Consider the following 22,219-nt stretch of genomic DNA (forward strand, 5'->3'; position numbering starts at 1 on the left):
AAAACAAAGAGAGAGAAGAGGGTAGAGAGTAAGGTAGAAGAACGGGTAAATTACAAGAATTACAGTTCAGGTTTCTAGCATTCAAGTATTTTCTTCACAATATGCAACCACAAGAACACATTTGTAATCTGAAGGTTCAATAATTACAGGAAATTCGGGTTTTTCTAGCCTTAACTGGTAGTTCCTGTTTGAGTTCCAGGAGTAACAGGAAGTTCCTGTTTGAGTTCCAGGAGTAACGGAAAGTTCCTGTTTGAGTTCCAGGCGTGACAAGAAGTTCCTGTTTTGAGTTCCAGTAGTAACAGGAAGTTCCTGTTTGAGTTCCAGTAATAACCGGATGTTCTTGGCTGAGTTCTGAAAATCAAACCGGAAGTTATCTTATTTCGCCTGGATGGAACAGGATGTACAATGTACATGGTTGGGTTCAATATGTATCAGGAAGTTCTATTTAGTGTTTTTAAAGTGAAACTGGAAGTCCTTTTTTGCTAGATGTAGCAGGAAGTCCATTTTTCGCTAGATGTTAGAAGGAACTCACATTTTGTGTTCCAGATTTAACCGGAAGTTTGTATGATCTCGAGAAGAAACCGGAAGTCAATTTTGTACGAACTATCCGGACTCTCGAGCTGAATTTAATTGTCAATCATTTTCCTTGTCCAGAACTCCTCGTATACTCTCTAGTTCCTCCTGGACCGGCCTAAACATTAATTAATATATGGTCGTCTTCCATTTTTTCAAAACTACACTGTACAAAATGTTAATTCTGTATATCTACTTATTCTGTCGGAGCCTCAATTCTGAATAATATCTGAACAAAACACTTTAAAATCAAATTTAGAAAGATATATTAGGCCTTGTATATTTTATGGAGTCAGCTTGAAGCAAAACATCACTAAATGTTGAAAAACGACTTGAACAAGGTACTCCAAACACTATACCTGAGAAGGTTAAAGGCAGTCAAAAGTTTCTGTATCTCCAGGTCTATTATAGCTTGCTCCTAAACAGACAAAATAATATTATCTTCTTTGCTTTTAGAGAAATATTATTAAAAAATAAATCTAAAAATGTTAAATCTAATCTAAATTAATCTAAAATCTAAAAATGTTAAGGACACATTTCAAAAATATCTTTTTTGGATTAACAATAGGATTTATGAAAGTTGAGAATAAATAAAGACGACTTGTATTACCGTTATTAGAATAAATAAAGACGACTTGTATTACCGTTATTAGAATAAATAAAGACGACTTGTATTACCGTTATTAGTACATTCGACAACAGACAATGAAATATCAGCAAAAGCCTTCCGAAATTTCCAAAGTAAAATTATCAAAAATGTAAGTTTTAGAATTTCATAATCTTGATACGATATACGTTCAAATTGAATTATCAAATTACACTTTTTAACACAAAAGTTTTCTATAGAGCTTAATTTGTTTGTTTTATGAAATTAACAATTCCAAACTTTTAAAATGTTTAATATGCGTAAAGGATCTCACAAAAACAGGATATGAAATACAAAACCGGAACTAAACTTTGGCGTCAAATACCTGCACACTGGTTTAGGTTACGCAATTACTCAAAATGTTAAACCCCTTTTAGTCCCAAACTTAGACTTCATGTAGTTAGGCTTAACTATAACTCTGCAGTTAGCTTACTTCAGGGTCATGCATCAATGCCATTTATATCAAACATGGAACATTTTTAAGAATGCATTCTTTAAGAAAAAATGGTAATTTAGAAATGGTACAAAGGAATGATGATTGGGAATAAAAAAAATCATAAATAAGAATAAAATTTACTGAAAAATCCTTGGGCTTCGCTCTTAATCGGGGTTATCATTGAATCCCTCGATTTTAAAACGATTTTTAACCAGAAATGTATATTTTGGATATGTTTTTTTGAAATAAAATAAATTTTAACTTTGATGGTTACCAAACAATATTCAATATTTTAAAAAATAAATATTTCTGGTTTAGAAACAGAATGTATGCAGTGGATGTATGCTATTTCTGTTCAGATGGCATTTAAATCTAATCAATAATTCTAAATCGTAAAAGTTTTTTACTTGATAGAAATGTATATTTGATGTAGATAAAAATATATATTTAAAAATGGAAAAAATAGATATCAAAAATGGATGAAAATGTACAGATTTGATGTGGATACAAATGTAGATATATTTGATGTGGTTTAAAATGTATATTTAATGTTCATAAATAATGTTTATTTTTAATAAAAAATTCATATTTGATTTCATTGATAAAATTAACGTTTATTTGATGTGGATTAAGGTTAGATAAAAAGTTCATTAGATGAGGTTAAAATGCATATTGGATGTGGATAAAAATGTGTATTTGATGTGAATTTATCTATTCAAATGGATAAAAAAATACCTTCTTCTTAATTCTCGCTGTAGAAAGAACGCCCCTGCTTAGAAATGCTCCTGCTTGAGAATCCCTAGAACATAGTCAAACATTTTTAAAAATATTTTTTTCTTCAAACCCATACTTTTAAAATAATTTCTTTTAGAGAAATTAAGAAGAGACCAAAAAATTAAATAGCTTTGCAAATATTTTCAGATAGTAAAACGAAGATATCTGAAATATATCTTAAACAGTTTAACTTTTAACTCCGAAGAGATCAAAAGAATTTATAAAATGTCGTTTTCTAAACCTACTAGTAATAGAATGTTGCAGATATTTAGTTCCTTAATTAAATAATTATATGGAACTCTTAAACCTGTTCCTGCATATTTCATGGCTACTTATTTATTTTTACAATTACTGAGATTTAGGTATAATAGTATAAAACCCATTGAAAAAAGACGACATATTCGAAATCGTTCTTTTTCGCGTTAAAGTTAAAATACTTAAGGAGACTGTCAGACTTACTTTTCAAACATTGCCTGAAGGAAGAAAAAACGACTTGAATTAAAATTATTTTACAAAAGCTGTTTTTGTTGCTCCTACTTGTTGTATGCTTCTAGAGGTTTCCCCTCTGTAGTCTGTGGAAGCTGGGAGAAGGTTGCTAGAACTTTCCAGCTCTCTTCATGCTTGGAGACCAGCTCCTTGTAATCCATGTGCAACACGTCCAACCCCTGCAATATCAAGTTTATCAATTTGTTTTTCTATATGTATGTATGAAAGCAGAACTAAGGAGATGAAGCTAGGACTTGTTTTACCTTTGACTAAAACGCACTGGGACAGCTCAGAAACTTTTTTTTTGGGAGCGTACGTAACATATGCTACAAAAGAGGAGTTTAGGTCGAATTTTTGTGAAAATATCACAGTTTTCGAGAATTGTTGAGAATATAAACTATTTTTTTTAGAGGGAAGTTGACAAAATGTATAAGTTAGAATATTGATGAATACAATATTTATAATTAATCTTAATAGATCTTTGTGTTATCGACATATTTATAATGTACGCTGACACATCTATAAAACAGTAATTTCTTTTCATCTAGTAGCTCCACATTTTGTATTTTGAATTTTGATACATCTGTACATCTGTACATTTTTGAATCTGTATATCTGTGGCCATTTAGCATCCGAATATCTGTAAACTGTACAATGTACATCTATAAGCTATAAACAATACATCTGTGTAATGTAAACTGTACTGTAAATTGTGAATATGTAAACTGTGCATCTTTTTAAAGTAAGCTATGCACTAGATCTGTAAACTGGTACATTTATGATTTTGTACATCTGTTAATCTCTTGTACATTTTTAATCTGTACAACTGTAAATCTATGCATTTGTACATCTTTACACCAACAAAGTGTATAACTGTACATCTTTAATTTGTACATCTATAAACCAACAAAGTGTACAACTGTACATTTGTACATTTGTACATCTTTACACCAACAAATTGTACAGCTGTACATTTGTACATTTTTACATCTATAAACCAACAAAATGTACAACTGTACATCTGTACATTTGTCTGAATTTTGTTGTTTACCTCCTGAATAAATGTTTTGATACAGGCAACTGTACAACACCAGTTGAATCCAATAGCAGATGCCAGGGTCAATCCATTCTAGAATTATTAATATTAATAAACTAGCTTGGGAACCAAGCGTGGACCAGGGGAGTCATAGTTAGTCCCACCGTTTACACGCCCCTTGTCGTAAATTACGATTTTAGTTATTTTTCCCGATTAAAGTCAACCTACTCAACTCATAATCTCAAAACCGAGCTAAGAACATTCCCGTTGCTCTTTTGAGTTCCCTCATCAAAATGTGAGGCAAATTGGTCGAGGGGTTCCCGAGTTATGATCGGACAAGCAAACAGAGATATCTTTGGAACCCAGCGTTGACCAGGGTAGTCATTGTTAGTCCCACCGTTTACCTGTGCTTTAACGTAAATTACGATTTTAGCTATTTTTCCATCTAAAAGTCTACCCACTCAATAAAGAATGTCAAAACTTAGCTTGGAACACTCTTTTGGATCTCCTGACTTCCCCAATAAAAAATTAAGGCAAATCGGTCCAGGGGTTCCCAAGTTATGATCGGACAAACAAAGAGAATGACAAAGAAAGATTAAAACTTTATTATATATAGATAGATAAATCACGGTTATAATTCAAGGAAAGTTATTTCAGAGGTGTACGCATCTTTTGCACTGCAGTGTACTGTCTCTGGGCGGTAATGTAAACACAATACGGATGTCGAAGCCTGATATGGGATCCATTTTTCACATAAAAAAATCAAAGAAATATTCTGGCCATAGAAAAATATTATGTTAATTATCAAAATTATCCTTGTTTACAAATTCCGCCCAGAGAGAACTGATTTTAATTTGAACGCAGAGTATACGCAACTGCAATTAACTTTCCTTGCATTATAACCTTGGATAAATCAGTAAATCATTCCAAACTCAGGTTAACTGTACCGGGCCCGGTCTCTCGGGACACAAATATCATTTAATTCCACCGTGTCGTCGTTTTGCGGATGAATTTTCCCCATTGAGAGTTAAATTTGAAATAATGTGCAAAAGTGTAAAATAATCCTTTTTGCAAACTTCCATTCAAAGAAAAAGGATAAAACTGTTTACACTATAATATATATGTTATGTAAATTGTAGGGTTTTTACATGGGATGTAATAATTAGGGGTTTTCTCATAGCCTTCAATATTAGTAAGCATAATCAGAGTCCTCAAGTGGGTGTTATGAATTCCATGGAACCCTAAATTAAAATTGTCAATTTTAATATTTATGACCCATTAGAAAAAGTAAATTAAACCTAATGTCTGACTGCGTCAACCTTGTTGCACCGGCTAGTCCTATTGAGTGTCTGCTTTATTTCCCCAATGTCCGGGCGATACAGTACAAACTGGTACCGGAAAGGTTGACCCGGCTCGGAAATTCAAATGTACTATGACTGCCCGTGACTTGGTTGGGAATATAGTTAAAATAAGTTTTAAATATCCTTACTTAATTAAATAAACTTACATACCTTATGTAATTATTTAGTAGGATATTTTTACTTTTTTGTTTGTTTTCGGATTAAATGCAAAATCTGAAATCCCTTTTTTAGTTGTTGATAAGAAATCTGGAATTTAAACCTCAAACAAACAAAGAGTAAGAAGTAAAAATCCCGGCTTACATAATTTCGACAGATTTTAAAAGCAAGCAAACTGTAATTCTTTTTATGAATTGCTTAAAGGGATGTAAGCGTAATTTAAAGGGACCCATCATCCAAAGATTTACAACTGTACCCACCCTCGAAAGTTTCGTCTTATCAAGTATGAAATAGATATCCATGTTTTTGTTTCTTTAAACAGTATTTTATTTTGCGGTTTTTCTGCGGAATTGACTGGCGCATTTCTTGTATATAAGAAGCAACGAAGAAACTCACCAACAAGGCAGGATCCTTGGCCCATCTGTACTGGTTCGCGGGGGAGGGGAGGGGGAGGTCGTTGATCCAGTACCCTAGCATCTCATCCATTGTTTGTTTACATTACTTGTTTACATATTTTGTTTACATTATTTGTTTACATTATTTGTTTACATGTTTGTTTACAATTTTACTTGTTCACATTATTTGTTTACATCGCTTGCTTACATCGTTTGTTTACATTATTTGTTTACAATTAACTGTTTACATTATTTGTTTACATTATTTGTTTACATTATTTGTTTACATTATTTGTTTACCTGCAAATAAGAAAGCGTATCTGCTGAAGCTGATCATGACGCGCATGAATGAGTCGACGTTATCCTAAATTCATCAAACTTAAATCAATCAATAAAAATAGGCTGATTCTTTTTGCATGGGAACAAAAATAGTGGGTGAGTAAAAAAAAGTGTCATTTGCGGCGCCTAGTGCAAAATTGTAGCTTTTTTTGTTCAACTCTCCTGTATGGTGTTTTATCAATAATTTTTGAAAATTAGTAATTATTTTTTGGTTATGTAATGGCCCAAAAAAAAACGGACAACCTTTTTTCTCTCAAAATCAGAAGAACAGAAAAACAAAAATGTTTAAAAAAGTTGTTTCCATTGAAATCTAAAATTTTAAAAAGACTGAATCACAGAATCTCAGAAAATTTTCAAAAATGTAATTAGAAAATTTTCAGTTATGGTATGATTTTTACGGACAAATTGTTTTTCAATGGTTCTTAAGTTTTCAACTGAACCGCGTATATTTAATACTTTAGAATATACAAAGAAGAAAGGAACTAGAAAATGTAAATACATTTTCCTTAAAAATTAGACCAGAAATAAAAATTGCAAATTTTCTTTTTACAATTTTGCAAATTTTCTGTGATTGAATCTTTAAAAAAATTTAGATTTTGATAGAAATAATTTTTATACACATTTTTGCTTTTCTGAACTTTTGATTTTGAGAGAAAAAAAGGTTCGCGGATTTTCTTTAAGGCCATTGGAGTACCAAAAAAATTTCAAGTTTTTTAAAAATATTGAAAAATAACCACACAGGAGAGATGCACAAAAAGGTAAAATTTTGGACCAGGCGCCGCAAATCACACTTTTTTTTGACTCACCCTGTACATAATTTGTTCGACCCTATGCAAAAGATCAAAGCTTATCATCATATGTGGCCACAAAAGAGTTGAATAGACTTCAAATAAGGGGGAAGGGCATGGGGCCAAACACTTTTAAAGACTGAGGTGTTTGTAATAATATTATTTAAATCATCCTCTCCCATGTTCCAGACTAGTCCCCCCCCCCCTTTCTATATGCTACTTTTCAATCTGCTACTTTTCAATCTGCTACTTTTATTTTGTTTAATTCATGAGTAGTAATTATAAAGGAGCGAAATCTTTTTTTAAAAGTGCATTTTTACGTGAATGGACCCGAGACTCAAGAGTCCAGAGTGACTGGTTAAAAATTCTCAAAAAATCTGATAAATTTCCTTAATATTTCTGTACAGGAAAATGATCTTGCTGCCAGGAAACCTAAAAAATTACATTTTATTTTGAAAAAAAAAAAAAATTTTAAAAAGAAATGAGATAAAAATTTCATTTCAAGTTTGTGATTTGAAGGATTTAAATACACAAGATGCAAAGATACAGGAAAAGTATTATTTATTAACAAAATACAATTTTTGACATTAAAATATCTAATTAATAATTATTAAGTTTTCATCCATTAAATCCTTTTTAATAATGGTTGACATTTAGAAAATCTCAAAACTTTAAGTCAATCATAACATAAAATGAATCAATATTTATGCATCATTAAGCTGCATGAATCTTAATGATGCATCAATCAAACTGATGCATCAATCCTAATGGTGCATCAATTATAATGCATGAACCATAATTGTGCATCATCAATTATAATGATGCTCAGTAATAATGGTGCATCAATAATAATAATTCATCAATCGAAATGATAGATGCAGGAACCATAATGATGCATCAATCAAAATGATGCATGAATCATAATGATGCACAGTTAAAATGATGCAAGAATAAAAAAACATGATGCATTAAAAGATGATGAATGAATAAATTTATGCCTAAACCTCAATGGAAAAAAAGATACAACATATGATATATATTGAAACATAATGAGTGTTGAATTCAAATTTTGCATTAATCAACCTGATGCATATTTGACAGTATGTTATAGATTCAAACCTCAAAATTTGAATTAAAAGTTTGTTATCTAGATTGTTATAAATAAAAATAATCTTACATTTGACTGAACATCTTGATTTGTGGAGTACACTTGAACACCGGCTTGATCACTATTGTATGGATTGATTCATCCTGGGATAAAGAATTAGATTAAATTAAATAAAAATGTATTATTTAACTCAAAAATAGATTTTAAAAGTCTAATCAATTTAGATTAAATTAAATTTTAAAAGTATGATTGAATTAAGTCAAATTAAGAAGTGCTTCTCTCCAACTGGTCTCAATTTTACTTTACAAAACTATTTTTTCTATTCTAAATACATTTTTTGCCCCCAAATTTTTATATCTGAAAAATTGAACAGCTCATTATATTAAATTAAAATTAAATATTAATTTAGAAAATGATTAGTTTTGAAAAATATAACAAATCAAGAAGAAGCTCTGAATAGATTTGATATTTATTATTTATGTATTGTTGAGAAAACCAGAATTGAATCCAAAAATACAGGGGAGGAAAGTTTCAATCCATGTTTATAACCTAGACTTGGCACTGAGTGTCAGGTCGGCGATAAATCAGGGATTTGAACTGTTCTCTCCTGCATTCTGGAGAATCAAAAACGATAAAAGAACTAACTAAATGCATACTCTAATCTTCTAATCCTTATACCTTTGAAACCTGATGATGTAAATCTTTAAAATTCCAATTTGCTAGTTTTACCACTTAATTTGAGAAATATCAGAGGTTTATCATCATCAGGTTGCAAACATATAGGTATTAGAAAATTAGAGTTGCATGCGAGCAATCAGTTTATTTTACCTTAAAGGTAACTAGAGTCTTGAGTATTGAGTAAGTAAGAAGCCTGTATCTTTCCTCTGTTATTATTCCTCTTTACAAATACATCAATTTTAGGATTATACAAATATTGTTATTCTTCACATTTTAAAACATGGATGCTTATTGCTAAATCATCGAAGAGAGATAATTCTTGAAAGTACAATGAATTATATTATGAGCATGTTTTGATTATAATAAATATTTCATAGATCGGACATTTTTTCGACATTTAGATAGGACATTTCATAGATTGGACATTTCATAGAATGGACATTTCAAAGATTGGACATTTCAAAGATTGGACATTTCATTGATTGGACATTTCATAGATTGGACATTTCATAGATTGGACATTTCATAGGTTGGACATTTCATAGATTGGACATTTCAAAGACAGGACATTGCATAGATTGGACATTTCATAGATTGGACATTTCACAGACTGGACATTTCAAAGATTGGACATTTCATAGATTGGACAATTCATAGAGTACACATTTCATAGATTGGACATTTCATAAAGTACACATTTCATAGATTGGACATTTCATTTTCTTTTTCTTTTTCTAATCATCTTCCGCGCATTCTATTATTTTTTATTTAGAATTAAAAATGCAATGTTTTCTTATGAAACTTAAACCGAAAATTAAGCTACATCTGACTAAACGAGTGTGACTCAAGATAACATATCCATATTTAATTTTCAAACCTTTAATAGAAAATACACTGTGTCGAGTGACGAATATTGTAAACAGATGAATAAGAGTCTAAAAATGTTGTGCAGTCATGACGTCAAAGTAAGATAAACATAAACATGAACCAGTCATGACGTCAAAGTAAATTAAACATAAACATGAACCAGTCATGACGTCAAAGTAAGTTAAACATAAACATGAACCAGTCATGACGTCAAAGTAAGTTAAACATAAACATGAACCAGTCATGACGTAAGTTAAACATAAACATGAACCAGTCATGACGTCAAAGTAAGATAAACATAAACATGAACCTTTACTATTCATATTTTATCAGCAACAGCGCAAATTCAATCTTTAAAATCCTTATAGATTATTCATTATTGAGAGATGATTTTAACAATCGGTTTTTTAAAAATTATTCAATAACGACGACCAAATAGATTCTAGTACAATAGATGGCAACGTAGAATTTGTACACTCTCAGTACAGCTGTATTCTAACGCCACAAGTGTCAACTCAGTTTTTGTGTCCGACAAAATTATTAATAATAGTGATAATTTTAGAATAAAGAGCTTATCAATTACAGTGAAAAAAGTGCAATTTGATGTGTTTTTTTATTTTCAGTTTTTACATTTTTTTATTTAATCTTGGAGAAAACATGTCAAATAATATGAGAACACTTCGTTTTCCTTGTTTTATTTGACACTTGTGACGTCGTGTATAATTGGTCCATTTCTCTGTTGCCGCCTATTGTACTTGATAATCTATTTGACGACGACGACAAAGGTTTAAGGGATCAGAGATCGAATTTAATGAATTTGCAGGGTCGCTGAACCGCAGGGGAAAATTTGAATCACCGATTCAAATACTTCCTAAATCATTAACTTTAAATCGATGGTTCAAATTTGAACCGGCAATATGTAGATCATATTAATCAGGACTAAGAATTATATAATTGAATTATGAGTGTTTAGTTACTATGATGTCAAAATTACAAAAAAATAGAACTCTATAAGATGCTTGAAGTTCAAGCTTAATATAAATTCGAGAATGTTTTCGATTAATTCAATTAATTTTTAGGTTTTTTTTTAAAAATTTTGGAAATTTTAGGTTTTTTAATGAAAAAAATTGATTCTGTTAATATTCCTGTTATACAGTAGAAGAAGGGTGAGAATACTGTGGGGCTCAGATAACACCTTCAAACCTGAAATATAAGTTCTCAATTATATTTTTATATTTGATTAAACTAGAACTTTCTAGATTTTTCTTTTTAGTAGAGCCAGGTTTCGAATTAGCATAGAAAAGTTAAATTTTTGTATTAAAGAAGATGGATGAAAATATTTTAATTTAGATAATGTTTAATGTTTATTTAACGTTTAACAATGATTTTCCTTAAAATTCTCCATGACTAATATTTAAACTAAAGATGGTTGAATTGTTTGCTTTGTTCAGAGGTTGAATTGCTTTTGTAAGAGATAACACTAATCTACAACAAATGAATTCAACGATAAAGGAAATTGAGTCTTTGCCACAAACTCTGATTTTCCAATCCCTATATCATAGCTTAGATATTTCAAACTATTAATACTTTTAGATCAAATATTATAAGTTTGTGGCAATTCCATATATATAAATTGATTAAATTGATTAAATTGATTAAATTGATTAAATTGATTAAATTGATGAAGAGCTACGACAGTGAAAGACAGCTGACTAGAACTTTTATGATCTTTGTTTCTTATCGATCGAATCTTTCAAATATTCAGAACGAATTAACTTAATTCGAAAAAACAACAATATATAAGTTTAGTGTTTACAGATCAACTTTACATATACAGATGAAGCAGAAAACATTGTACATCGCAATCTCGACTAACCGAGCGATACACATTCGGTTCCGTCAATTTATATTTAACGTTGTTTTGGTCTATAATTCAATCATCTACATCTTTTTCTACTTTTTCATTTAAGCCCCATTCTTCTACAAAAAATATCAATTTTATATTCAATTTGTAAAATTGGGTTCGAACTTCACAGCTCATGCTATGAAAAGAACCAATCAGTTAAATTTGATTAAAAATTCGGTGATGGTGCTGGACCAAACCTCTGTAGAGTAAAAAAAGGAGTTCCACATTTATTGAAAATATATTTCAGTCTGGGTTGATCCTCGTCAGTTCTAACGATATAAAAAAAATTAAAAAATTGTTAAAAACCACAAGTTAAATTTGCTCCCTCAAGTTGTCGGCAAACATTTTGATCTAATAAGCTTCCTAATACGTTGTATTCTGTTTTCTCAGATGCATTTAATGTATTTTACCAGAAAACTGGTTTAAGTTAGATTACATACATGACCTTTCATTTCTATTCTTTACTATTTATTTAATTGAAATAATAATTTTTTGTTTTGTTTTTCTACAATGATTTTATAAATGTAAATGTACCAGTGTTAAATAAATAAAATATTTTAAATTTTAAAGACAGTTCGTTCACTGTTCAGATAAAGCAAATATTTTTGATTTTGTTTGTTTTGCCTTTTTTCTTATTAAAATATTAACCACCTACTTAAATTCTAAACGCTTAAAAAGTATTTCTAATAAATGATTTACTCTCTATATCTCTGACTCTCTAGCTATTTTAGCAATGATGAATATGTTTTGAATATTTTAACTTTTTATACGTGATATATACACTCACATATACATATTAATATATATATTGTATACATATATGCATAATTTATCTACCCACTAGTCTAACTGTATTTATCTCTGTGGTCGTATTATTTGTATTTTACCAGCAAATTGATTTGAATTTATTACTAGTGGTTGGTAATTCTTGTCTTTATTTAAGGAGCAATTTACTAATTATTTTTCTAGTGCTAAATGGACTGAGTCCAAGTTTAATTAATTTGAGCCACGTCTCAAATCCGCTAAAAACCAGTTTCAATTGAGCGCCGGGTTAAATCTTGGAATTTTAAGTGGAATCAACCATATTTGATCCGCGTCTTAAATTTAATCCGCAGATCAAATTCTTTAAATTTGGCCTCTGTCAGGTTAATTCTAAGGTTAATCCCTCCATGCAAAGATGGTACTGCCCGATTTACAAAGGAACCTTTAATATGCTCGAGTTTATGGGAGTTACCCTGATTTTTATCTCTGTTTATTTCTGATAATTTCTGCGTTGTTTCGTATAAGCAAGAAATGCGCAAGTCACTTTTGCAGAGAAACCACAAAAAACAGCTCACAGTTTTTTTTTTTAAACGGATATCTAATTTACTCTAATTTAGCTTTAGTGGGTACCATTGTAAATCAGACATTGCAATCTTTGAATTTAGTGTTTCTTGAAATTACGCATACAGTCCCTTTAAGTGTTTTTAATAATTCCGTCTACGGAAGTGGGATTACATTGACTCTGCATATATTTTGGAATATTAAAGTATCTACTCCAATTTGGTATTTTTTCTAAAATTATTTCGAATTTAAAAGAAGCAGACCTGACAAGTTTTCAAACATTTGAGCTAACAGCGTGGATCCACATCGGCCTAAAATAAAATAATTATGAACATAGTAAAAATTATTATATTAATAATAATAATGATAATAATAATAATAATAATAATAATATTAATAATAAAAATGACGATAATAATAATAATAAAAATGATAAAATAATAACATGAATGATGTAAGTGGTTTTATGATGTTTGATAAAAATCGATAGTTTGTTGGTTTCTCTTGATTTTTAAATGAACGATTAAAAATTTAAAAAACCAAGAGCTCCTGCAGGCCTAAAACAGGCCTACACAGTTTTTGCTTGATTTAGTTGAGTTCACAACGCTGCTGAGAAGAAATTCAACTCTGGGTTAAAGAACCAGTTTAGGTTCAAGCTTTAGACAAAATGGTTTCCGGTTCGTTTAACCCATATCAGCTGATAACCGGTTTCTGAGTTGGTTCAAGTATTTAACAATAAATCCTCCTGTGTTTGCACGTGAGGGGTTCCTGTCTTTATATAATTCAACACCTCGTTTTTACCATTCAATAGAAAATACAAAAACAAAAGAAAAATCTTAAAAGACTTTTTTATAAGGAAAAAAGAAAATGTTCACTTTAAATTTTGCAAACCTTGTGTAATTGAGTAATAAATAAGCGTAAAATTAGTCTTCGTTCATACTCGAGTTAGGCAATAGGCAATTTATTTCGGGATATTTTTAATTTAACAGCAAACCCGTGATATTATGCAAAAGTTTTAAGCTTCCGACAAATCTTGAAATGGTTCAGAAATAAAAGGTCTAGAAATGGTATCTGGTTAAATTGGGAGAAGCAGGACCGATTATTCGGTATTAAAGGGAGTGTTCGCGAAAAGTTAAAGGGTGGTTATTTACAAACATCAATTATATTATGAATCGATTTGTAATGAAATTCATTTAAATGATTTTCGCAAAAAATGCTTAGCAACACAATTTTTGGCAAACATTTCCTTTAAGGTGTGCCAATTAATAGCTTAATTATATATTTGTGAGAAAGAAATGATGAGTACATTTAAAAAACTTACTAACCTGTATTTGCGACGAATATAAGTTTGACTTTAGGCGATCCCAAGGATTCGGTGAACTGAAAAAAAACATTATGTTTTCCACCTTTCTAATATTTTTTGGAAAACTTCATTATTTTTTATTGTAAGTTAGTCTCTTTTTTTAATACCCCGTTTTGTATCAATATTCTTGAAGATTTAATCTCGATATCCAATATGGGTGCTTTTAAATTTGAGGTTAAAGGCTTAATTCCTCAATTAAAGTTATCTCTGCAGGGTATGATCACCACTGCGCACTGGATATCGAAGAGAAATTAAACTTATCCCCAGGTCTGCATAATATGGAGATTAATGCTTAATCCCGAGATTCACAACAAAAAAGTGTTGAAAAAAAACTTTTGTGAGAGAAAAAAAGTTAAAGGCCAGTGTTTCATTGCACCAGAAATCATCATAAATCCCTTTACCTTCAAGAATGCATCTGTACTAATAGTAATGATATGTGTTGCAAGATTGTACTGAGATATGTACAGGAACGGTCCATGACGAGAGGAGTAGACGTCAACACCTTCCTTCACCTACAATATTATTCATGTACAACATTGTACATATAGACAATCTTTGTACAGTGATAACCGGAAAACAAAACAATGGAATAGGAAGACGACTTTATATCTATTCGTTGATGTTATAAATAGTTTTACTAGATATTTTCAAATCACGAATTAAGGGAAATGGGTCTGTTTACATTGCTCAATTGCTGAGGCTAATATTCATTGCACTATTTAAAGTCATAACTTGAGTCTAAAAGTCGTCTTACTATTTCAGAGTTTTCCAGTTTTTACTGTACATCAGAACAAAGTCTTTATGATCTGCAAACTGTATATACTGTACACTAAGCGTTCCAACATGATATAATTAAATGGGATTTTATTTATCGTTTAAAGTTTATTATAGTGCACAAAAAAAATAAAATAAAATGTTTACAAGTGTCAGGCTGCCCCATAGCCTTACATCTTTAAATCGATGCTGCAGAGACGATGCAATTTTCTTCAATTATTTTTTATTAGTAAATAAAATAGAAGCATTTTTGGTTTATGTTTTTATGTATGCCGGTTGAAATATTGTTAAGCTATCTTAAAGATCCAAATCTTAAAACCAGGCCTGTATGCCCTGAATGCTATCAAGGCATCCCGATCAAAATAGCAGCAGAGATGCTTGGGAGGAGATCTGCATTCCAGCCTAGGTCCACCATATAATTATACAGTTAGAACCAGAAAACATTGATATTTTACAGTAAAACCCTAAATAAGCCATACATCGAAAGAATTCATCAAATGTCGTATTCTTCACTTTCTGATAATAGAATGTTGCAAATATTTAGTTTTTTAATTAAATGATTATATGGAGCTCTATAAAACTGTTCCTGCATATTCATGGCTATTTATTTATTTTCGCTGAGATTACTGAGATTTACGGAAAATAGAAAAAAAAACATTGAAAAATTGTCAAGACGACATTTGATAAATTCTTTCGATGTATTTAATATTTAGGGTTTAACTGTAGTAGTCTTGTTTTTTTCTTTAATTGTATAATATACAATTATAATTCTTTTAGAAAATACTCAGGATATTTTTAGAAATGTCTAAGTTTTAACATTTGCAAATTACATCAAATCCTTTGCGAGATTGGTTAAATAAAAGGAACAGTAAAGACGACATGTATTCCACAGTTTTCTGGTTCTCACTGGACAACAATATTAACAGCCTAAAAATATCCCTCAAGATTCCTTATCCAAGATTATCATTATCCTAATAGGGTCACTTTTTACACTATATTTCTCACTACTTTTTGATAATTTTGAAAATTTATGCAATTTTGAAAAAAAAATATTTTTTTACCTGAACAAAACTTATTTCCTCCCCATCCCTCGACACTCCAAACAAACTAACTGTGTCCTAAAAAATCAAGTTTTAAAGAAAAATATTTTTGAAAAAAAAGTCTTAATGTGTTTTAGACTCTGTCCTTGACTAGCTGTAAACAAATAAAAGATAACGATAATGCCACAAACATAAATATTTCATATTACGAAGGAATGTTTTAAACATGGTTTTATTAAACTTAACGTTATCTTAATTTAAGTAATACGTAATCTATACACAGGAGCATGTACCTGGAGTATGAAGTATCCTACTTCTGCACCTACCTGGAGTATATATCATATCCTACTCCTACACCTACATGGAGTATATAGTACCCTACTCCTACACCTACCTGGAGTATATATAATATATATGGTATCCAACTCATATACACCTACCTGGAGTATATATAGAATTCTACTCCTACACCTACTTGGAATATATATAATATATATGGTATCCTACTCCAATATACCTACCTGGAGTATATATAATATATATGGTATCCTACTCCAATACACCTACCTGGAGTATATTTGATATATGGTATCCTACTCCTATACACCTACCTCGAGTATATATAGTATTCTACTCCTACACCTACCTGGAGTATATATAGTATTCTACTTCTACACGTACCTGAAGTATGCATAGTATTCTACTCCTACACCTACCTGGAGTATGCATAGTAATCTACTCCTTCACCTACCTGGATAATATTGTATCCTACTCCTACACCTACCTGGAGTATATATATAGTATTCTACTCTTACACCTACCTGGAGTATGTATAGTATTCTACTCCTACACCTACCTGGAGTATTTAGTATTCTACTCCTACATCTACCTGGAGTATATTTAGTATTCTACTCCTACACCTACCTGGAGTATATTTTGTATTCTACTCCTACTCCTACCTGGAGTATAGTATTCTACTCCTACATCTACCTGGAGTATATTTAGTATTCTACTCCTACACCTACCTGGATTATATTTTGTATTCTACTCCTACTCCTACCTGGAGTATATTTAGTATTCTCCTCCTCTCCTACCTGGAGTATATTTAGTATACTCCTCCTACTCATACCTGGAGTAAATAGTATTCTACTCCTACACCTACCTGGAGTATATTTAGTATTCTACTCCTACATCTACCTGGAGTATATATAGTATTCTACTCCTACACCTACCTGGACCTGGAGTATATTTAGTGTTCTACTCCTACACCTACCTGGATAATATAGTATCCTACTCCTACACCTACCTGGAGTATATTTAGTATTCTACTCCTACACCTACCTGGAGTATATTTAGTATTCTACTCCTACACCTACCTGGAGTATATTTAGTATCCTACTCCTACACCTACCTGGAGTATATTTAGTGTTCTACTCCTACACCTACCTGGAGTATATTTAGTATTCTACTCCTACACCTACCTGGAGTATATTTAGTATTCTACTCCTACTCCTACCTGGAGTAAATAGTATTATACTCCTACACCTACCTGGAGTATATTTAGTATTCTTCTCCTACATCTACCTGGAGTATATATAGTATCCTACTCCTACACCTATCTGGAGTATATTTAGTGTTCTACTCCTACACCTACCTGGAGTATATTTAGTATTCTACTCCTTCACCTACCTGGAGTATATTTAGTATTCTACACCTACACCTACCTGGAGTATATATTCAGGATCCTGCCAGCTATCGTGCCGAAGAATGAAGTTAGTATCAGGTTCAGCGTCTAAACAATTAATAAACTATAAGATATATTTAAATCTTGTTTACTAGATCTTGTATTAGAATCACTTCAATGAATAAATAGCGCGCACCAAAATTTCCCGGATTAGGAAAAACAGGTTTGGATTCTGGGATTATTTAAAGAATTTGTGAATACATCAAACCACGAAAGAATATTTTCTAAAAGCATGCCTATAATACACCAACAGTGAGCGTGCTAAAGAAATAAACATTAAAGAATTAATTGGCATTACGCTAAATAATATTTTAGTATCTAGTTATTTGATATTATTTTAAGCATTGTAATAGGTAATTTAGGATTAGCAACGTATATTTTGTATCCTTTATCCTGATCTGAGAACTGTTAAATTCTATGCATAAATATTACAAGAAATACAATTAATTAAAGGGACTGTATAAATATTACAAGAAATGCAATTAATTAAAGGGACTGTATAAATATTACAAGAAATGCAATTAATTAAAGGGACTGTATAAATATTTCAAGAAATGCAAATAATTAAAGGGACTGTATAAATATTACAAGAAATGCATAAAATGCATAGAGGAGGGGTGGTATTTAAAGTTATAAGTAAATAACATGTATATAAGTGGGCGGTTCTTAAAGTTGTAAGTACAAAACATGTATAGAGGAGGGGGGGCGGTTTTTAAATTTATAAGTACATAACTTGACTTGTGTGGGTTCATAGACCGCTGAGTAGTTTCAGGAAATAGTTTTTAAATCGTTGACCGCGTTTTTTACAATATGAAGAGATTTACAAAACAATGGTATATGTTGAATAATATTTAACCAAACCAACCCGTATTTCAAGGTGACAATATTTTACAAAAATATTATATTTTTTCATTATTTTCTGAGATATACAAAACAAATAATTTAGCTAAAAAATGTGCATCTTAGTAATAAACGTTGTGCGCATTGCCTATTTATAAAAGAAAAAAACTTATTTTTATAGTATGAGGAGGGCCTAAGAAGTATAAGGATTGTCCAAGAAGTATCAGGAGGGTTTAAGAAGTATCAGGATGGTCTAAGAAGTATCAGGATGCAGTCTAAGAAGTATAAGGATGGTCTAAGAAGTATCAGGATGGTATAAGAAGTATATAGAAGTAACCTGATGAATAAAGAGATGATGAGTATTATAAAGGATGAGAATGGTTATGAGGTAAGAAGTTCAAGAATGTCAGGAATGAGGATGTAAATTGTATAATGAATATTGTATAATGTATATCGTATAAGACAACATATTTATTCTTGTGGAATCTGTAAGATCTACACCAGAGCGAAGGAGCCCAATATTACAAAACTGAGCCTCATTGATCCTGAGTCTGAGCCTCAATAAGGAGCCAAATATTACAAGACCGAGCATCTTCGATTTTGCGTCCGAGTCTAATTAAGGAGCCTAATACTAAAAAACCGAGCCTCCTGGATCCTGCGTCTGAGCCTCATTAAGGAGCCCAATATTAAAAGACCGAGCCTTCTTGATCCATCGTCTGAACCTCATTAAGGAGCCCAATATTACAAGACCAAGCCTCCTCGATCCCGCATCTGAGCCTCATTAAGAAGCCCAATATTACAAGACCGAGCCGCCTCGATTTTATTCTGAGCCTCATTAAGGAACACACTATTACAAGACCAAGCATTTGAAGGAATATTCGGCCACAAAAATGCAGAAAGTGGGGCTAGGACACTAGGACACTGCAAGTTGTCTCGCCTTCCTTCCTGCTCTTTCTATATAGTATATATAGCTAGGTTTATCATGAATATAAAGATAAACTGAGGGAGGGGAGTTCTGCCCGCGGACTTACTATTAAAATGTGTCCAATATACATACTTCTACAAAACAAAGATTAAAATTTGATTTTAAAATATATTTATTTTACTTGCCTCAGGTTAAATAAAAATGAAGCACATATTATTATTGAGTATAAAACCTGTTCGACCAAAACTGTATTTGAAGTTTAAACTATTTATTCTTTCATTTCTTTTTATATATCAGACGGTGCAGTACCAGAATTATAAAGTCATTTAATAAGTGTCGATATAAGAAGTTTTTTTTCATGAAATAAAAGAATAAAAGAAGATTACTTGATATCAAAAGTCGTGGCATGTCAAATAACCGCTATAAATATCACATATTTATGCGATTTTTTTATTATTGGAGATTTGAGTCGGTTTTCTATGATTTAAATATTGGAAACTGTTTATCTTTATTTGCTAAGTACGAAGTACGAAGAACAGGCACGGGTAAACCTATGAGTAAGTTTGTGCGCGCCGCGCGGTGTGATGTGAGATAATGCCCGGGGGTAATATTTTATCCGGGTTATACCATTAAGTTTAAGAAGCCATTTTAACTACAATGTTAGTTTACAAAAATGTTGATAAAAACATGAAATAGGTCTAAAGTAAATTGATTTTTTACGAAAATAATTTGATTTATTAAAAATGCATTAAAGTCTTGAATTAAGTAATAAATAAAAAATAAAAGAAGAATATTTTCACCCTTGTAGGGACTGTTAATGTAATTTTAGATAAACCTCCGTTCAAAGATGGCATTGCCTGATTCACAACGGTACCCTTCAAATATAATAATTATGCTAATGATACAACAGGATTTATCAATATATTTTAAACTTTTAGCGGGCAATACCCAGTGGGCAAATTATATCGCAAAATCTAAACTTTAAAAATAAAAATCATTATTTGAATTTTGTTGGGGCTTTTCGTTGCTTTTTTCATTTTCTGAACAAATTCTGCAATATTTTCAGGTATTTGTTGGATTGATATTTGAGAAATATATTGGCCTGGTCTGACCAATGCTTCTACAGATGACCTTGTCCATGGTATGTACGCAACCTAGGCAATCAGGTGTTTACGCAACTTCTTCACATTCACATGAATGTGCGTATGTGAATGCGTACAATGACCTGACACCCTCCCTCCTCCCTTACAGTTCTTCATCGTGTCCAAATATGTGAAGGTATCCAAGGTCAAGAATTATATCCATGCCCAAAGACTGTATTTTACAAGACCAACAATTAAGGACTGCCTAGGGGGAATTGTATTGCTTGAACCTGTATCAAAGGAAGTAACTGACGAAATTAGGCATTGCCAGTCAGACTTTGATTAATGTATCAGTGTACAGTGTACACTGTACACTGTACACTGTACCTTTCAACGGAAGTTGAAACAAATATTCTAATTTTTATTTTTTTAGAATTCTTAGCTTTTACATATCTGTCTCTGTCCTGACCTAAAGCATTGCAGGTTTATTGCTTGATATGGGTTTTTTACCCCTTGTCTTGGACTCTCTTGACCTTTAGCTTAATTCATTGTTTTAAAAAGGGAGTGACCGGCTATGTAAGGTAGTTGAACTGAGTATGCAGTGTTGTGGAAAAATTCTTTAAGATTCATTTGAGACATATAAAACGTATTCACGATGTATAATTACTGAGTTTGAGTGCATAGTCGACGTTCAAAATCATCAATTTGAAAAATGAAGAATGAAAACTCAGTAATTAAACATCGTGGAAACTTTTGATATGTCTCAAATGAATCCTAAAGAATTTGTCCACAACACGTCAGTGCATACTCAGTTCAACTACCTTACATAGCCGGTCTGTCCCTTACATAGCCGGTCTGTCCCTTATATAGCCGGTCTGTCCCTTACATAGCCGGTCTGTCCCTTTGTATGAAGAGCATTCGGTTAGAGATTGCATATCAATTCTTGTAATCAATTTCAATTTAAAAGTTAAAGAAAAACATTGTTATTATATCGTTAGAACTGACGAGGGTCAACCCAGACCGAAATATATTTTCAATAAATGTGGAACTAACATTTACTTTTTTAACTCTGCAGAGGTTTGGTCCATCATCATCACCGAATTTTACATCATAGTATAAAGTATATAAATAAGATAACCTACGAGTGAAGTAAAAGAAAACTAATGAAAAAAAAAATAAGTCATTTGAATATTAGATTCAAGAAGAAAACTAATAAATGAAAAACAAGTCACTAGAATATCAGATTCAAGAAGAAAACTAATAAATGAAAAACAAGTCACTATAATATTAGATTCAAGAAGAAAACTAATGAAAGAAAAACAAGTCACTAAAATATTAGATTCAAGAAGAAAACTAATAAATGAAAAACAAGTCACTATAATAATAGATTCAAGAAGAAAACTAATAAATGAAAAACAAGTCACTAGAATAATAGATTCAAGAAGAAAACTAATAAATGAAAAACAAGTCACTAGAATATTAGATTCAAGAAAAAAACTAATAAATGAAAAATAAGTCACTATAATATTAGATTCAAGAAGAAAACTAATGAAAGAAAAATAAGTCACTAGAATATCAG

The 22,219-nt window shown here is 31.1% G+C and overlaps 1 protein-coding gene across 1 annotated transcript; it reads right to left on the reverse strand.

Annotated features, from left to right (window-relative positions):
• Positions 1–454: 454 nt before the first annotated feature.
• On the reverse strand, positions 455–20,427 carry LOC111710584 (uncharacterized). Its single transcript, XM_023484693.1, has 17 exons — positions 20,394–20,427; positions 17,774–17,841; positions 16,071–16,127; positions 14,637–14,747; positions 14,198–14,252; positions 13,136–13,183; positions 10,789–10,846; positions 8,927–8,996; positions 8,168–8,241; positions 7,380–7,422; positions 6,160–6,227; positions 5,865–5,952; positions 3,967–4,044; positions 2,967–3,094; positions 2,391–2,454; positions 933–991; positions 455–691 (listed from the first exon to the last, which is right to left on the reverse strand). Exons 1-17 carry the CDS (start codon positions 20,410–20,412, stop codon positions 634–636), a joined length of 1,146 nt encoding a protein of 381 aa, XP_023340461.1. The 5' UTR covers positions 20,413–20,427; the 3' UTR covers positions 455–633.
• Positions 20,428–22,219: the final 1,792 nt, after the last annotated feature.

This window comes from Eurytemora carolleeae, unplaced genomic scaffold (assembly GCF_000591075.1).
Source record: "Eurytemora carolleeae unplaced genomic scaffold, Eaff_2.0 scaffold677, whole genome shotgun sequence".
NCBI classification, from domain to species: Eukaryota; Metazoa; Arthropoda; class Copepoda; order Calanoida; family Temoridae; genus Eurytemora; species Eurytemora carolleeae.

Excerpts from the sequence above, each read along its gene's own strand:
- LOC111710584 (XM_023484693.1), bottom strand. Across the intron at positions 14,748-16,070 it reads AGGAAATAAGTTTTGTTCAG|GTGAAGGAAGGTGTTGACGT; the intron begins GTAAAAAAATAT and ends ATAATATTGTAG. Across the intron at positions 8,242-8,926 it reads AGACTCTAGTTACCTTTAAG|GATGAATCAATCCATACAAT; the intron begins GTAAAATAAACT and ends TCTTTATCCCAG.